Here is a 19,555-nt window from a genome sequence, read left to right as displayed (position 1 = left end):
AGGTAAATTTCGGCATCTGGTGGTGCCTGATTAGCGGCAGTATAAGTAAATTTCATTGGAAATGCAAATTACGGTATTGCAGCGGGTGCCGAAATTTACCTTGACTGCCACTAATCAGGTGTCTCTGGGCACCGACATTTACCTTGCTTGGGGGGGGGGGGTGTCTAGGTTTAGGCACCCCTGGGAGAGAGGGTGTTAGGCACCGGGGGGTGGGGTCTTGGGGTTAGGCACCAAAAAGGGTGTGGTGTCATAGGGTTAGGCTTTAGGAGTAAGGGTTAGGCACCACCTGGGGGGTCCTAGTTTAGGCATTGGTAGAGGGCGGGTTCGTGTGAGAGAAGGGATAGGTTTAGCCATAGTAAAATTTGGGGTAAACATTACCCGTATTTTACTGTCGGAATCCAGCAGTAGAATATCGCTAATTGTAGCGATATTCTACTAGCAGCTATCCCCTTGTGCCCTTTTTTCCAGACGCCTTTTTTCATGTATGCCCATTTTAGATGGCCGGCTTACTGGTGTCTCGTTTGACTGATGCTAAATACTTATCCGAAAATGCACAGAAAAGCAGTTGGTATCCAGTGGTGTACTAGCAACAGGGGGTGCAGAGGTAGCGATCGCATCGGGGCCCTAAAGGATCCACTTTCTTTCACAGTATTATCTCTCTATTGGCCCTGTGCTTGTACTACTAATCACTTCTATAGATACTTTGAATAGTAGTAATCATTAACACTGTTTCCCATCCCCTTCTTGCACCTCTGACGCTGTGGTTGTCCTTGGCAGGTTTAGGTGCGCCGTATAAATTGTTATGTATAGAGTGTTTGGGGGCCCCATTTTAAAACTTGCAATGGGGCCCATAGCTCCTTAGCTACGCCACTGTTGGTATCGATTCCCAGTGTTCTGTTGTCGTGTCATGTTTTGAACCACTAGTGGGACACAAAACCCTGAACACAGCTGGACCCTCCCATTCATCTCAATGTTGGATGCAGCAGATGGCAGCATGATGTGGATGGATGCTGCAAGTCATCCACCTGAACCGGCCCTAAATGCACAATATGGCTATGAATATGTCATCACTGTTGATAATGACCCTGACAGTGTGATGTGTTTGTGTCTAGTGTCTCCACAGGTAATAGAGCCGGTGAGATTCTCCATCAGTGACACAGGAGAGGTGCAGTGTGCCCTGACTCTACGCAGATTCTACCCCAGAGATATCAGCATCACATGGAGCAGCAAAGGAGGACAAAGCTACCTCAAGTCTGGCAGCACACCAACCGAGTCTAAGGATGGAACATGTGATGTCACCAGTGTGTGCACGCTGCCCCGCCCTCCCTGCTTCCCTGTGCATGTGACCTGGGAGCATCAGGCTGCGACACAACCCCAGAGTATTGTACTAAGTGCAACAGGTAATAATGAAGACAGTTTATGTCAATTCACTTTATTAAAATGTTTGCGCTAGAGCATTGTGTATATGTTAACCATCAGTTATTGTCTACCTGAGGCAAACTTTAGGTCAAAAAGTGGACACTTACCTAAGACAAAGGAAGCCTCTGAATGCTGTACAGGCTTCCTATGCTGTCCTCCAGATCACTGTTGCTGCTCACTGAGCACCCCAAATAAATCCAACAATAGCTTTTTGGACTGAAGATCCAGGCTTCAGCCCTTTTCATGCACAAGCATGGCTGTGATGCGCTAAGCCACTTCGCGCTGCTGTGCAGGTGAGTCCATGCTCACGGGGGTGCAGCATGGCCATGTTTGTGCGTGGAGATCGAGGCTGGGCCAAGGCAGAGGCGAGAGAGGCTCCAGCCTCAGGGCGCAGTGTAGGAGGGGGCACACAGCTCACTCAGCTATCATTCCCCTATTGTGTTTGAAGCAGAGAGAAATAAGAAAAGGGGATACATGGCAGTGACTGTAAGCCAGATAACTAGGGAGTGTTGGGGGCCCTGGGGCACCTCTCAGTCTAATAGCAATCAGTGTGTGACGGCTGGGGTGGGAGGGATGGAGGGGCGCACTTTATTGCCTCAGAATTGGGTGCTGGAGGACCCTGTCCCAGCTCTGGTGGAGATTATCAGCCCGAATCTTTCAGAGGGCCCTGGCGAGCAGCAGTAGGGGCGAAGAGGACCCGGAAAACCACTAGAGGATCTAGAGGGCCCCCTCTTCCTAGGTAAGTGTCTGCTTTTTGACCCAAGGTTTGCCACAGGTTGACTTTAAGGGTGAGAAGTTTTAAATCAGGATAATTATGTTTATTGGCTAACTTTAAAAGTTTCAAAGATTAAGTTATTGTTGTTAAGAATCAGTATGGCAGCTGCGTGGCTAACAATCTGGGCGGGGGATGTCAGATAGGAATCTCAGGCAAGACACTGCCTGCATGGATGGTGTATGTCTTCCCCATGTATTTCAGGTCAGATGGCTTCCCCCTGGATTGGCGCTGGACAGTTTAGAATAAAAAGATGGCTATGATCAAAAGGAATGTTAACTCCCCCAGAACAAATTATTCAATCCAAACATTACCACAAAGTGCGTTCTTTAGGGGTTGCTGATAAGTCTATATGTAAATGCAAAGGGGGTGATGTAAGGAATAAAGCTGGGTACGCACCAAAAGATGGATCAGGGGACCTACGGCAAAGTTTGCTGACGAATGAGCGTTCTCCAATCCATCTCCTGTCCAGGGACGACGTGACGGCACTCAATGGGCATGAACGATAATTCAAACAATTGCGGGAGTCATCGGGGATCTAAAAGATCAGGTCTGCCGTGCCGGTCATGATCACCGCACGTGGCGAACGGCAATCGTTTAATCGTGCAAACGTACCTAGGGACTGGAAGATGATCAGCTGAGCATTAAATGTTTTGTGTGAGAAGCTGACAAATGAAGCTTATATTTATAAATAAATTCTTATACTCATCTCCTGACTCCTGCATAGATTCTGCTGTCATCTGGTGCAACAATATTAAGGCCAGAAACCCAGTAGCAGAGCTTTTCTGAGAGCTTTGTGATTTGATGAGCGCTTGCTAATGTAATGCTATGGGTGTGATCCCACTGGAGCGATGTGATTTTTTTAAAAAATCGCCCATAGCATTTATAGCATTACATTAGCAAGAGCTTTTTCAAATCACTAGTGCTTATAAAGCACTGCTAGTGGGTTTTTGGCCTCACAAGGTATATGAATGTGTTCTAATAATTTCACATTACTTGCATTTCAGATCTCCCTTGGAGACCTCACATTGAGGAACTGCAGGAATCTGACATAACCCTCAACAAGGAAAGCAAAATCCATTGTAACATCTCTGGATATTGTTTGTCTAAGGCTCTAACAGTGAGCTGGTGGATGAAGAAGAGTGACAACACTTTGGTTCCCCTTACTAATGGCAGTAAATACAAGACCCAACAGATCACACACTGTAGACAGGAGGATAAGACGTACAGTTGTACAGCCAGCCTGCTGATCACCCCGACACAAGAAGACCAGGGGTCAAAGGTCATCTGCAGAGTGCAGCACCCCAGTCTGGAGAAGCCAATAGAGAAAACTACAAAACCATTAACACTAAAAACTAGCATGTAAGTCCTCTTACTCGGGTCATCAACCTTTTTTAGCACAAGGACCGCTTTGCTGGGGGGGGGGGGGGGGGGGATTGGACCCCCCAGTATCACACACATTGTAACTGGGCAAGGGTCTCCCCCCAAAACCTCTCTCACACCCAATACCGCACCCTGCATTTCCATGCAGAGCAGCCATCAGGTATGACCTTTTTTTATTTTCCTCACTACTGCTGGTAAAGCACACATTTTCCAAAACAACAACAGAGAAACAAGTCAACCAACAGGTTGATAGGTCAAATATTTGATAAGTACCTCTCAAAAAACAAATCTCTGCCACTCCTAGCATGATTTACACCAGGGGTCCCCAACCTCTGCCTGGGGGCCGGGCCTCTCACTATAGTTTCAGTTACAGACTACCCAGCAAGCTCATAGTGAACCAGAACTCCATGTGTAAGTGGCTACAATGGACCAAAAAGCCCTCTTACTAAAATGCTAAGGAAAACAAAAATTGCTTTCTTAAAACTGAAAGCATTTGCAATAATTCAGGTTGGACTTAGCTCCGAGATTTCTCACAGTGCATCCTGAATTATTGCAAATACTTTCTGTTTTAAGAAAGCAATTTTTTGCTTTTTATAGTTTCAGTTATGCAGAGCAGCATGCAGCAGAGCATCACCAGGTGGCACCATCCTCTCCTTACAGTCGGGATAGATGGAATGTGCCACTGCTGTTCAGGGGGTGATTTTATAAGTACTGGAAGTAGTGAAAATCCCGCGTGAGAAGTTGTGAAGTCTACAGACATGGCATGACACAAATACTGACAGACATAGCACAGACACTGGTTTTCATAAAGTTTAATACTTCAGTTTTTATGATGACGGTTTGCCTATAATCCGTAATGTGATAAAGAGTGATATGATCAGATTAATTGCAAAGTCCTTCTTTGCCATGAAAGAGAACTTAACATCAATCCTCGAGGTGGGTGAACTAACAACTTTCTGACAAACTCCAAGCATTGATTATGAAAGAATGGGCTGCCATAAGCCAGGATTTGGCCCAGAAGTTGACATGCCAGGCTGAATTGCAGAGGTCTTGAAGTAAGAAGGGCCAATTCTGCAAATACTGAATCTTTGCATAAATTTGATGTAATTGTCAATAAAGTGTTTAAAACTTTTGAAATGCTTGTAATTATACTTCAATACACCACAGAAACAACTGACAAAAAGATCTAAAAACATTGAAGCAGCAAACTTTCTGAACATCAGTTATTCTACCATTCTGCCTCAGCTTTCCCAGCTATGGTGTAAGAACTCTAGGGGGGCTTCAGGTGGTTCTTATGAAACCACCATGAGATGGATAGGCAGGCACAGAATGTTTCTGGCCAGGGGAGTGTGACAGGGGTGCTTCTGCAGCTGGGCGACACATGTGCGACAAAGTGCACCTCGGCCACAGTACCGGGCCATCCAGAGGGAGACAGAAGTGGCCGGGGGAGATGGGGAGGGACCAAGCGGACGCCCCAGGTAAGTATAAAACCTGAGACCTCTTTGGTCTCAGCTTTCCTTTAAAGATTGCTGTTGTTGCATGAAGTGAACATACAGCAGATGCTTCTTGCATGAAATTCAAATTTGATGTTAAAAATTGTTTTTTTTTCTCATGCAATAAAATCGAACTTTCCTAAACAGTCAAACTAGATTGGAAGGTTAAAGGTTAATTTGCGATTTGAACAATCTCGATTGTCTATCATTTCAGGAGGTAAGTCCACCTGTACTCCTCCTTTTTAGTTGTTTTTACATCATTTTAACCTGCCTGGCGCCTCTGTCCAAATTTGCACAGTATATTGTCCACCTTGGGTGGAGGGGACTGTCCCCTTCTTTCTATCTACAGAGAGCGACTTTTTAAACCTGAGTGGGGTCAGGTTCTAATGCTCCCCACCTGCATTTCAAGTGGTTGCCTATGTGGTAACCCGTGTTTGTGAGTATATCCACATCTGTTAATTATTTCGCCAACAATTGTTAGACTTACTGCACTATATTGGGCTCTCGGTTTTTCTTTTTGTTTCAAGTGCAAACTAGATTGGAAATACTTCATAACTGAAAGAGAGTAACAACAATTTTCTTGGAGTAGCAGTAGTTATGGCGTAAAAAATGAAATAAGCGTGCTAAAAACAATCTTGCTATGCAGTCATCTCAAAAACAGTGTACCTTTGTACAGTACCAGCGCCACAGAATATGTTGGCACTTTATAAATCAATAATAATAATTACCTCCCCTTCAGCAAATCCAAATGATCTATACTGGAGATAGCATTTCAGTTCTAGTACACATGAAAATAAATATCATTATTTTTGTCTTTCAGGGAAACAGAAGATAGACCGCAAGAAACTCCTTTGGAGTAAGTATATCCGTTTACCTATTACAGTTTTCTATATCTCGGTTTCACACAGGGCATAGATCAAATAAGGGAGCCAGGAAATAAGGGCGTGGGGCAAAGCCGACATTTTAAGATATTGTCGATAACAATATTTTTATTTTTTTCTTCATCTTTATCTGAGATAGAATAATAAATATGTTAAAATAACGATAAAATTGCAAAATATACAGTCGTATTAAGCCTAGTAAAACTTTGTTAAATATTACCAATATTTTACTACAACTAAACCTAACCCCACTCTCACACAGAATCCTCCCTCTACCAATGCCTAACCCTAAGACCCCCTTGGTGGTGCCTAACTCTAAGACCCCCTGGTGGTGCCTAACCCTAAGACCCCCTTTGTGGTGCCTAACCCTAAGACCCCCTTGGTGGTGCCTAATCCTAAGACCCCCTGGTGGTGCCTAACCCTAAGACCTCCTTGGTGGTGCCTAACCCTAAGACCCCCTGGTGGTGCCTAACCCTAAGACCCCCTTGGTGGTGCCTAACCCTAAGACCCCCTGGTGGTGCCTAACCCCAAAACCCCCTTGGTGGTGCCTAACCCTAAGACCCCCTTGGTGGTGCCTAACCCTAAGACCTCCTTGGTGGTCTAACCCTAAGAGTTCCCTGGTGGTGTCTTACCCTAAAACTCCCCTTCCTCACCCCTAACCCCAAAACCCCCTTTCTGATTCCTGAGCCACAAAAAAAAAAAACCCTTTATCCGCAGCAAATAACATTCATACAAAAAGCGATACATTTCTAAGATAATAAAGTTCAAAACAATAATTTGTGATATTGTAATTCTCAAATGAATTTCAAAACATTATTTACCTAAATACTTATTCTCTAAACGAAAAATTTTGGCTGGACGGGCCCGATGCCCAATATATCGGGCTCCCAAATTTCTTCTTTGGCGCCCAATAGCCAATATTTTGCATTAGCTCCTGTGGGGCAGCCAAATAGTGCATTAGTCCCTGGCACCCAAATTTCCTGATTCCATTCACAGGAACCAATGAGAGTATCATACTGCATTCCCAGAGATAATTATATAAGTTATAGTTAGAGATGTAGCGAACGGTTTGCCGGCGAACGGTTCCAGGCGAACATTGGGGGTTCGCGTTCGCCTGCGCCAGGCGAACCTTTGCGGAAGTTCAATTCGCCCCATAATGCACTATGAGGGTCAACTTTGACCCTCTGCATCACAGTCAGCAGGCACATTGTAGCCATTCAGGCTACAGTAAGCCCTGGAGCCCCACCCCCCCTTATATAAGGCAGGGTCCGGCGGCCATTACACTCACTCGTGTGCCTGCTATTAGACAGACTAGGGCGAGCTGCTGCAGACTTGTTCTTCTAGGGACAGATTAGTTAGGTTCTTGGCTGCTTAGTTTGCTCCTGGCTGATTGTTATTGCTTTTATAGCACCCTAGCTCTTTTCAGAGCTCATCCTGTACTTTATTTTTTTTACTGTGTGTCAAACTGACACTTTTGTTGCATGCACAGCCTTGCTAATTGATAGTGTGTGTGTGTCACTGCCAGCAGCCCAGCACATTCAGTGACTGACTACCTGTGTGTGTGACAGGGAGCTGCACATTGTACTACCCAGTACTGCATATACCCCAGTACCTGTTGTGTTTACTTAACCCACCTCATCACTGCATATAAACAAAAAAATGGAAAAGCGGAGGAGCGCTCCATAGTGTAAAACTGATTTATTAGGATAAAAATGCGCATAAAACAATTGCACTTACTAGACAGCAGATGCAAATGAGCATATCAGTTGTGGGCAAAGCCCTGTTCCTGGGTCCCTGGGAGGGGGGCCGCCTACTACGTGCTCCGTGGCCTGCGGAGAGCGTGGTCCAGTTGGAGAGGACAGGAGGCAGCTGACCCTGGGGACTGGTGCTTGCTGGCAGCGTCACAACGCGTTTCGGCGAATCCTCGCCTTCATCAGGTCTGGACCACGCTCTCTGCAGGCCACGGAGCACGTAGTAGGCGGCCCCCCTCCCAGGGACCCAGGAACAGGGCTTTGCTCACACTTGATATGCTCATCTGCATCTGCTGTCTAGTAAGTGCAATTGTTTTATGCGCATTTTTATCCTAATAAATCAGTTTTACACTATGGAGCGCTCCTCCGCTTTTCCATTTTTTCTGTTTTTATCCAAGAATGCCTTTCAGCCGGGTTTGAAGGAGCTGCCCTCTCTGTGAAACCATCCTGCATCTATTCGCCTGCACATCCACGGTGCCCAGAAGCGCAAGATTTCCCTTCGTTTCATCACTGCATATACCTAGCTTTGTGTTGAGTGAACCCAGCTCACTGCATCCTACTACTACCTGTTGTGTTTACTTAACCCACCTCATCACTGCACATAACTACCTGTTGTGTTGAGTAAACCCAACTCACTGCATATACCTACTACCTGTTGTGTTGAGTGAACCCAGCTCACTGCATATACCTACTACCTGTTGTGTTTACTTAACCCACCTCATCACTGCACATAACTACCTGTTGTGTTGAGTAAACCCAGCTCACTGCATATACCTACTACCTGTTGTGTTGAGTGAACCCAGCTCACTGCATATACCTACTACCTGTTGTGTTTACTTAACCCACCTCATCACTGCACATAACTACCTGTTGTGTTGAGTAAACCCAGCTCACTGCATATACCTACTACCTGTTGTGTTAAGTGAAATCAGTTCACTGCATATACCTACTACCTGTTGTGTTGAGTGAACCCTTACGCTTAGAGGACGTCCTGAAGCAGGCCAGGAAGTTGTGTGGGCATTTCAGGCACTCTTACAAGGCCATGGCACGCTTTGCGGAGATTCAGCGTAGAATCAACTTGCCGGTGAGACGCCTGATTTGCGATAGCCCGACTCGCTGGAATTCCACCCTGCTGATGTTCTCTCGCCTGCTAGACCAGGAAAAAGCCGTCACCCAGTACCTGTATAATTACAGTAGGAGGTGACTAAACTGGTGAGTCGTGATGAGGGCACCATCAGTGACTTGATCCCCTACGCTTACTTCCTGGAGCGTGCCATGCGTAGAGTGGTGGATACAGCTGTGGAGGAGCGTGAACAAGAAGAGTTAGGGCAGCAGGAGTCGTGGGAGCCATTTACACACGAACCCGATGTTTCCACAACACCGGCGGCAGCACAGAGAGGGGGAGGAGGAGGAAGAAGAGGAGTCGTGTGGGGAAGGAGAGGAGTCAGACTCTGATGATGGTGATGATGAGGAAGGTGTTTCTGTGGAGGAGGGAGAGGCGGCGGAAGGAGAACAACCACGGCAGCCATCACAGGGGGCTTCTGCTGCTCCACGTTCCCGTGGTATTGTTCGTGGCTGGGGGGAGGAAGAGGAGTTGCGTCCCGTCACTGAGGAAGAGCAAGCGAAGATGGAGAGTACGTCTGCATCCAGCTTTGTGCAGATGTCCTCTTTCATGTTGTCCAGCCTGTTGAGGGACCCCCGTATCAAAAAACTCAAGACGAATGACCTGTACTGGGTGGCCACGCTACTAGACCCTCGGTACAGGCACAAAGTGGCGGACCTCTTAGCAATTCAACAAAAGGCGGAAAGGATGCAGCACTTGCAGAACAAGCTGTCGATAATGCTTTACAATGCATTTAAGGGTGATGTGGCTGCACAACGCAATCAAGGTACCACTGGCAGTAACCCTCCTCCTCCCAAGTCCACGCAGGCAAGGACAGGACGCTCCAGCGATCTCAGGGTGATGTCGGACATGCGGACGTTCTTTAGTCCAACTCCTCGCCATAATCCTTCCGGATCCACCCTCCACCAACGCCTGGACCGGCAGGTAGCCGACTACCTGGCCTTGAGTGTGGATGTAGACTCTGCGAAAAGCGACGATGAACCCTTGGACTACTGGTTGCGCAGGCTTGACCTGTGGCCAGAGCTGTCTCAATTTGCCATACAACTTCTCTCTTGCCCTGCCGCAAGCGTCCTGTCAGAAAGGACCTTCAGTGCAGCTGGAGGCATAGTTACTGAGAAGAGAAGTCGCCTAAGTCACGACAGTGTTCAGTACCTGACCTTTATCAAAATGAATGAGGAATGGATCACGGAGGGCTACTGCACGACCGAAGACTAAGTCAGTCCCCACACACAGCATCTCTGCCTGCAGGCCGCTTGACTGCCTTCTCCGCCACCACCAACAGGGTCCAGGACTCTAGGCGGATTCCTGAATTTTTAAGGCCGCTGCTAGCAGCGGCCTCTACACTAATTTTTCTGGTGCGTGTATATGTGCCCATCCCCCTTCATGATCATTACCTTGCCGCGGTGAAGGGGCTTGCGCATCACAATGAAGCAATGACCGCCGGCTATTTGAGTGTCTCAGGTGGGGGTGGCACACAAAAGATAATAAGGTCGTTGCTTCATTGTGGTCAGACCAAATTTGATCAGCTGGACAGTCACTGTTCTGTCATTCAGCTACATCAGCCGGGCGAGCATATGGGCTGAAAAGCCACCATCACCTGCACTCTCGTCATGGTGCGCACCAGTCCAGCACGGCCGTCACTACACAATCGGCTGTTTGCAGTCACTGCATATCTTTCACTGCATCTGTGACTGCACATTATACCTGGCAGTCAGTGCATAACTTGCACTTGAATGGATACACTTTTAAACAATTTAAAAATACAACCATCTAAACTTTCAAGCAATTTAAAAATACAACCATCTATCATTTTCAAACAATTTAAAAAAAGGGCAAAAAAACTTGCCCTCCGTAAAACATTCTTGGCAAATGCTTTCGACTTGGTTTGTCTTCCGCTGGGTCAAGGGTCCATCTGACCACAGATGCCTGGTCTGCAAAGCACGGTCAGGGCAGCTACAGCATGGGTCTCAGCAGGCTCCCACTTCGGGCCGGAATCCAACCTTCATTCCCCGCGGTGACAATGGCAGACTTGCCCTCCATAACGGATTCTCGTTAAAAGGATTTAAAGTTGATTCATTACAATTAGGGCCTTAAAGTCCTGTATTGCATGCCTGCCTGCTGCCCTCCTTGGATGTGCAGTGGTAGCCGTTGCTCAGGCTCCACACTGGATTCCATCCCTCATTCCCCGGCCATTACCCGGGGTCACTCACAAATGGCAGACTTGCCCGCCTCCATATGATTCTCGTGAAAGGAATGTGGTGTCATCTTTGCCCGCCATAACTGGTTCTCATTAAAGGATTTAAAGTTGATTCATGACAATTAGGGACGCAAAAGGTCCTCCTGAGTCCTGTATTGTTATTTTTGGTCACTACCTCGGGGCGGGCGTGCATGCCTGCCTGCCTGCTGCCCTCCTTGCCTGGATGTGCAGTGGTAGCCGTTGCTCAGGCTCCACACCGGATTCAAACCCCTCATTCCCCGGCCATTACCCGGGGTCACAAATGGCAGACTTGCCCGCCTCCATATGATTCTCGTGAAAGGAATGTGGTGTCATCTTTGCCCGCCATAACTGGTTCTCGTTAAAGGATTTAAAGTACATTCATTTCAAATACACAGCAGGGCCTCGAAAGTCCTCCTCCTGTATTGTTATTTTTGGTCACTACCTCGGGGTGGGCGGGCGTGCATGCCTGCCCGCTGCCATCCTTGGATGTGTAGTGGTAGCCGTTGCTCAGGCTCCACACCGGATTCAAACCCCTCATTCCCCGGCCATTACCCGGGGTCACAATGGCAGACTTGCCCGCCTCCACAGGATTCTCATTGTAGCGGTACTGAACAAGTACACAGCAAGTAGAAAATGTAATTTAAAAACAAAACGTAAGCTTTTTAACAATGGCATGGAAAGTTGAGAAGGAAGTTACACATTACCTGACATCACTGAGTGAGGAAGAGCAATCTCGCCATGTTGCGCAGTAGTCCAGCATGGCCGTCACTACACAAACAGCTGTTTGCGGTGCGTTACACAGTGAGTTTGGTGTGTCAGTGTGAAGCAGTACTCTAATTACACTCCTTGATTGATGTATACACATGCAAGATGTTTTAAAGCACGTTAGGCCTGCAATTTAGCATTCAATGTGATTTCTGCCCTTAAAACGCTGCTTTGCGTCACATCCAGATTTTCCCCCGGGACTTTTGGCATGTATCTCACTCTGCCATCCCCCCCTCCAGGTGTTAGACCCCTTGAAACATCTTTTCCATCACTTTTGTGGCCAGCATAATTTTTTCTATTTTTCAAAGTTCGCCTCCCCATTGAAGTCTATTGCGGTTCGCGAACTTTTCCGCGAACCGAAACGAAAATCGGCGGTTCGCGACATCTCTAGTTATAGTATGCTTTTCTGTAACATAAAAAATACATTTCCAATCTAATATATATTCTTTCTAAAGTAAACTGGTGAATCTTTTAAAATTTAAAGTGAAAGCACACATTTTAAAGATATGCCTCCCCAAGCATGTTTAATCCCTGTCCTCCATGCAGGCTGGTAGCCCCCAGGAATAGGACGCCCATGTGTGAGTGTGTCCTACTCCATAGAGCCATATTAATCCATGCCATGCATTGATGAGGATCAATCAATCCGAAACAGTCAATATACATGTTGGATGATTGTAGCTCTGTATATTTAACAAGCTGACACAGCATTGCATTCCAGCGGTTCTGGAGGTGTGGCTAGCTTACAGGGACAACAAAGGATGATTTGAATACTCAGCAGTGATGCATTGTGGGAGATATCATATGCTCACTCCAACCTGAATAATTGCAAATGCCTTCTGTTTTAAGAAGATACATTTATGTTTTGCATTCCTATTCTCTGTGACCTTCTGACTACTACAGGACATAACCAAATGTCATCAGTAGGGGCATAAATAAGAAAAAAAGTTATTCTATACTAAAAGAAAAAGAGTTAGTTTTATGCTTAGCTATTGCAAAGACCTTACCTTGCTTATTTCTCTCAGTGAAGCTAACAGCAAAAGTGATGGTAAATTTCTTCACCTGCCACACAAAGGGCCTCCCAAACCCAGGGCCGGTTCTCTCATGAAGCAAGGTGAAGCATTTGCATCAGGCACATAAATTACAGGGGCAGCATATTTATACTGTGTTTACACTAACAGCATGCAGTCAGAGTAGGAAGAGGAGAGCGAGGTTAGGATGTTATCATTGTGGAACAGCAGCTTGTTGTGCTGTGTGAGGAGTCTGATAGTGAGTGAGGAGGGGGGAGACAGGAGAGCAGCATTGGGGAAAAGCAGCTTGTTGTACTGTGGGAGGAGTGTGACAGTGAGTGAGGAGGGGGGAGGCAGGAGAGCAGCATTGGGGAAAAGCAGCTTGTTGTGCTGTGTGAGGAGTCACTGCTGTCCTGACTGAGGAGGTATGGAGAGGCTGAGGGTGAGCAGTTTGTTTGTCACAGACTCACAGCCAGCTAGAATGCTATTGTGTTGAGCTGCAGCATGTCATGTGAGAACATTAAATGAAGCAGAGTAAATTGTTGGGTGCTATGCGATCATCCTAAATCAGGGGGGCGGGGGCATACTCACAAGTTTGCCTCAGGTAGTAAAAAGTCTAGAACTGGCCCTGCCCAAACCTTACAAAGCTTCTAAATCTCATTCACACCAAATTTGGACTTCCACTAAAAAAGTTCATGCTTGTTGCGTACTACTGACCTTATATTGGTATAAAGCAATAGCATTTGTTTACTGTATTTTCACAGGTCTTCAAAGGATCAATCAGAAGACACTGACAACTCTCAAGCAGACAGCTGCGGCACAGATGTTTAAGCAACTTCTCATTCCGCGCTATTTGTGTGTGATAATACTGTACCTTGCAATTACACATGCTATAAAGAATTCTGGGTTGGTCACACGCTGGAACTGTGAAATGTTGTTTAGATGCTAGCATAGCTCCTAACTGTCCCTCTTTTGGAAGGACAGCCCCTCTTTGGGAACTCAGTCCCTTTTTTTTTTCATCTGTCCATCTTTCAGGATGGATGTACAGCTCTATGTAAATATATGTATTTATCTACTGAAATTGTGTTTAATTGACTGTGAACTTTATTCCCATCCTTTAATTTAGTCTATTACTTATTTGCATGTGTTAATATGAAGGAAAATGGACCAGGATAGAGAGGACCAATGTGGTTTGAATTATAAAACAACATATTTTTAATCTTTGTAGTATGCGTGACTAATGGTGGGTGAGGGGTGTGATCAGGGGTGTGATTAGGGTGTGGCCTAAGTGTCCCTCTTTCTCATCTCAAAAAGTTGGGAGGTGTGCATATTGTTACTAAACTTTAAACTGTGAATCCCTTTATTTTCATTGTGTAAGCAGTATTACATATGTTTTGTGACATAAGCTACATATAGAAAAATCTACAGTATAGATCATACTCCTGCACTCACCAAGTAATAAACATTCCACAATCTTCTAGAATGTGACGCTGCATAGTACTACTGACATATACCGCCACCTGCAACACCATATGTGTAGGTAATGTCCTTACTTAGCTGATAGGCTGAACGAGACAACCTAGCAATTTAGTAGATATACAGAAATGGGGATTATTGCATTCTAATGCGGTAATCCCTGAACAGGGCCGGTTCTCTCATGAAGCGAGGTGAAACATTTGCATCAGGCGCAGAGATTACAGGGGCAGCATATTTGTACTGTGTTTACACTTACAGCATGCCATCTGAGTAGGAGGAGAAGCAATAGGAGAGTGAGGTGAAGAGGTCATCATTGGGGAAAAGCAGCTTGTTGTGCTGTGTGAGGAGTCTGACAATGAGTGAGGAGGGGGAGGCAGGAGAGCAGCATTGAGGAAAAGCAGCTTGTTGTGCTGTGTGAGGAGTCTGACAGTGAGTAAGGAGGGGGAGGCAGGAGAACATCATTGGGGAAAAGCAGCTTGTTGTGCTGTATGAGGAGTCTGACAATGAGTGAGGAGGGGGAGGCAGGAGAGCAGCATTGGGGAAAAGCAGCTTGTTGTGCTGTGTGAGGAGTCTGACAGTGAGTGAGGAGAGGGTGGGAGGCAGGAGAGCAGCAGTGTTTCATCTGACTCACACAGCAGAAAGGAGGAGTTGGCACTGCTGTCCTGACTGAGGAGGAATGGAGTGGCTGAGGGTGAGAAGTTTGTTAGTCACATCCTCACAGCCAGCCAGTGTGCTATTGTGTTGAGCTGCAGTATGTCCATGAAGTAGAGTAAATTGTCAGGTTCTGTGTGATCATTCCAAATGGGGGAAGAGGGGCATATCCTCACAAGATTGCCGTGGGCAGCAAAAAGTCTAGAACCAGCCCTGTCCCCAAAAGCCTGTTTTTGGCCACCAATCCGCAGTGTGAAACCGGCCTTAGTGTGTGTGTAATGTAATTTTCTTATATATTTTTTTTTCTTTATTGATCGAGTGTTGTACAAAACACAATTTAAAACACAGTAAAAAAACTGGTACTGACTAAACCAGGGAATGTGAGGGGTAATATAGGGATGTGTGTAATGTCACTGCACAGTATACCTGTAAATAGTTACTGAATAAACACACTATGCAGACACCCTTATTGCTGCTCACATTTTTTTTTGATTGGTGTGAAGCAGATTTTGTTGGAGAAAGCTGCCCAAAATAAAACCAGTGCTCTTTATTTTTGGAAACTGCCTTTACCCATATTAGCCAGATTGGCTTAGATGGCTGACCACTGCTAAGGCAAAAAGGAAGAAGTGTTAAAAAAAAAGTTCCCAGTTATGACTGAACAGGGCCAATTGATTTACATATTCACTCCTGATGAATTATGGGGGTAACTTTCTATTGTGAAGATTAACCCTTTATTTTTATTTATTTTTATTTTTTTTGGGGGGGGGGGGGGGGGGGGGATTTGCACCTGGCATAGTTTTTCCCTATGGTAGAACCTTTTAGTTATTTTTAGCCCACTTGTTACCCTATAGCCTAGTGTTCTCAACGTGTGATACAAGTACCCCAGGGGGTACTTTTGATGGTTCCAGGGGGTACTCGGGCTTTTAGAGTTTTAGAAAATTATAAATCTTATTAAGCAACACTAAATTAGTATTTTAGCTAATTAAAAGCAATAGTAAAATTATCATGTACTACGGTTAAGTATATATTTGTCTAGGGGTACTTGTGATAATGTTTACTATGCTAGGGGGTACTTGGTGAGTACTGGGTTTTAAAAGGGGTACATACCAATAAAATGTTGAGAAACACTGGCCTATAGAACACTGACTTATTTTCATTGTGAAAGACCCAGGGATAATCTAATATGGAATATCAACTTGAAATTTGGTTGAAATTTTGTATCTAACTTGGAAATGGACCAATTTAAACCAACTGCAACTACCTCTGAGTGATCCAGCTTCAAGCTGCATGCCATTGCAACCAAATGTGCATTTACTTGGAAAAACAGGTAGTTCAATGAATGTCTTTACTAAATTATGTTTATTTATATACAGGTAATCCCCGGGTCACATACAGTGCTGCCCATAATTATTCATACCTCCTGGCAAATTTTGACTTAAAGTTACTCATTCATTAAACTAGCAAGTACCTTTTTGATGGGTAATGACATAGATGTCTCCCAAAAGATAATAAGATGATTTACAAGAGGCGTTATTGTGGGGAAAAAAAAACATTTCTCAGCTTTTACTTACATTTGAGCAAAAAATGTCCAGTCCAAAATGATTTATACACTTCACAAACTGTCACAGTCTGTGGGAAAATTCAAAGTTCTATACCATTCCAAATAGTCCAAGCTGTTCTAAAGCATCTTAATTACCCTGATTAATTGGGAACAACTGTTTTAATCAACTCAACAGGTGAAAAACAGCAGCTCTCTGCAGAAGGTTTGTGGACAGTCATGGCTAAGACATAGGAGCTTGGTGAGGACCAGTGGCTGCTCACAAGTCAGGAAAAGGCCATTTGTAAATGTTTTCAAGTTCCAGTGGCTACAGTGCAAAGTATTAAAAAAACAACAACAACAATAAAACAAACAAACACAAAATGTTCCATACTGTGGAAAATCTCAGAGGACGTGGTCAGAAGCCAAAAGTGACACCTGTGCTGGCCAGTGTAAGAAAGGGCTACAAGGGCATTTGTAAAGGTTTTCAAGTTCCTGTGGCTACATTGTAAAGTATTATTTAAAAAATACAAGATGTTTCGCATTGTGGAAAATCTCAGAGGACGTGATTGGAAGACAATAGTGACACCTGTGCTGGGTGGGAGGATAGTGAGTGAGGTGAAAAAGAATCCAAGGATCACCACCAAGGCCATCCTGGTGAATCTGGGCTCTGCTGGTGGCAATGGTCTTGATTAACCAAGACAAATAGCATGCCTTATCAATAGAATGTAAATGCTGCTGGACTGCGCTCTCCACCTCCTAAAAATGACATAAAACAACTTCACATAGCGTAACTCTACATGGTCCAATCTGTACACACTGCACCCGTGCCTCAGTGAAAAAAGTGCTCCACACGTGCCCACACGCTCTTTTCAAGATTGTGCTCACCAGCTTGTAGCCACCTCAGACAACAGGTGGCTCTAACGCTCAAAGTAAAATCCTCAGGCACTTGGTACTGTTCTTCACCTCTTTCTTTAATTTTAAAATTTCTTCCACATAAAAAGATCTTCCCCGGTGTTTACATGCATACGGCGCTGCTGCGCAGCAGCACCGTAGAGGAGATCGGCGATCCCCGGCCTCTGATTGGCCGGGGATCGCCGGCATCTGATAGGCTAAAGCCTATCCCATCAGGCGCAGGACGGAAATCCGTCCTGCGCCGCTCACAGGGGGAGGGAGAGGGAGGGAAGGGGAAGGAGGCCAGGAAGCGCTGCGGAGGGGGGCTTTGAAGAGCCCCCCCCGCAAGCGCAAGCAGCCGGCGGCGATCAGACCCCCCCCAGCAGGACATCCCCCTAGTGGGGAAAAAAGGGGGGAAGTCTGATCGCCCTGGCTGCTAGCTGATCTGTGCTGTGGGCTGGAGAGCCCACGCAGCACAGATCAGCACACAATTTCATGGTGTGGAAGTGGTTAAATATTACCCTTGAAAATCAATAGGTGAATTTTGGTTGGCTCCACCCCCTGAATATTAATCCTAGTCACTCAGTTATCAAGTGTGCCAAGTTTGAAAACTCTGCAATTAACAGTCACTCAATGACCAAGTTTATGAGCTTAGGGGTCCTTGGCATCAATCATTTGCATTTCTCCATTGAAATTAAACAAATCTGGCTGTTTGTAGCTCCACCCCTTTCCAGAATTTGAAACCCAGTCACCCAATGACAAACTGTAACAGGTTTGAGCCATCTGCTATTAACAGTGTAAAAATGGCAGCAAAATAAAGAGAGTCTGAAGATAGAGTTGGAGATAGGGAAAGTTTTAGTTAGGCTCTTGTTAGCTTGCTCCTCGCTAAAATGTGTTGCTGAAAGCACCCCAAAAAAGCTCTTTTGAGGGCTAATATTCTTCTGATGTGTTTTTTTGTTTTTTTTGGTGTGACACTGATGCTGCATAGATACAGCGCTGTTGCAGCTGGCCCTTGCTGTACTGTGCCAGAACACTGTATTACCAGTGCATATCTTTCCACTGTATTTGTGATTGAACTTACTATACCATAGGTCCCTCTGTGGGTGACACACTGCATAGATACAGCCCACAGTCTCAGCCGACATTTGTAGTCCGCCAGCACACTGTATCATTCCAGTGCATATCTTTCCACTATATTTGTGATTGAACTAACTATAGCATAGCTCTCTTTGTGGGTGACACACTGCATAGATACAGCCCACAGTCCCAGCTGGAATTTGTAGTCCGCCACTGCCAGCACACTGTATTATACCAGTGTATATCTTTCCACTGTAGTTGTGATTGAACTTACTATAGCATAGCTCTCTTTGTGGGTACAGCCCACAGAGAGACAGGCTGTTCTTTATTGCTGAAAGCACCCCAAAACAGAAGCCCTTTTAAAGGCTCATATTGTTCTATTGTGTGTGTGTGTACAGTGTGTGTGTGTGTGTGTGTGTGTGTGTGTGTGTGTGTGTGTGTGTGTGTGTGTGTGTGTGTGTGTGTGTGTGTACAGTGTGTGTGTACAGTGTGTGTGTGTGTGTGTGTGTGTGTGTGTGTGTGTGTGTGTGTGTGTGTACAGTGTGTGTGTGTGTACAGTGTGTGTGCGTGTGTACAGTGTGTGTGCGTGTACAGTGTGTGTGCGTGTACAGTGTGTGTGTGTGTGTGTGTGTGTGTGTGTGTGTGTGTACAGTGTGTGTGTGTGTGTGTGTGTGTGTGTGTGTGTGTGTGTGTGTGTGTGTGTGTGTGTGTGTGTGTGTGTACAGTGTGTGTGTGTGTACTGTGTGTGTGTGTGTGTGTGTGTGTGTATACAGTGTGTGTGTGTATGTACAGTGTGTGTGTGTGTGTGTGTGTGTGTGTGTGTGTGTGTGTGTGTGTGTGTGTGTGTGTGTGTGTGTGTGTGTGTGTGTGTGTGTGTGTGTGTGTACAGTGTGTGTGTGTGTGTGTGTGTGTGTGTGTGTGTGTGTATACAGTGTGTGTGTGTATGTACAGTGTGTGTGTGTACAGTGTGTGTGTGTGTGTGTGTACAGTGTGTGTGTGTGTGTGTGTGTGTGTGTGTGTGTGTGTGTATACAGTGTGTGTGTGTATGTACAGTGTGTGTGTGTACAGTGTGTGTGTGTGTGTGTGTGTACAGTGTGTGTGTGTGTGT

The 19,555-nt window shown here is 45.6% G+C and overlaps 1 protein-coding gene across 4 annotated transcripts in view; it reads left to right on the top strand.

The window, feature by feature from the left end:
- Positions 1-15,408, top strand: part of LOC137524116 (uncharacterized) — a 91,070-nt gene extending 75,662 nt beyond the window's left edge. For all 4 annotated transcript variants that reach the window (XM_068243629.1, XM_068243628.1, XM_068243627.1 and 1 more), the window contains 4 exons: positions 1,113-1,400; positions 3,199-3,553; positions 5,888-5,923; positions 13,577-15,408. In XM_068243629.1, coding sequence (XP_068099730.1) covers positions 1,113-1,400; positions 3,199-3,553; positions 5,888-5,923; positions 13,577-13,643 — 746 coding nt within the window. In that variant the 3' untranslated portion in view covers positions 13,644-15,408. The remainder of the gene's footprint in view (positions 1-1,112; positions 1,401-3,198; positions 3,554-5,887; positions 5,924-13,576) is intronic.
- The last annotated feature ends 4,147 nt before the right edge of the window (positions 15,409-19,555 follow it).

The sequence above is a fragment of the Hyperolius riggenbachi genome, chromosome 7 (genome assembly GCF_040937935.1).
Source record: "Hyperolius riggenbachi isolate aHypRig1 chromosome 7, aHypRig1.pri, whole genome shotgun sequence".
Taxonomy (NCBI): Eukaryota; Metazoa; Chordata; class Amphibia; order Anura; family Hyperoliidae; genus Hyperolius; species Hyperolius riggenbachi.
Note: the sequence above shows the minus strand (reverse complement) of the source record. Positions and strands in the feature narration are given on the sequence as shown.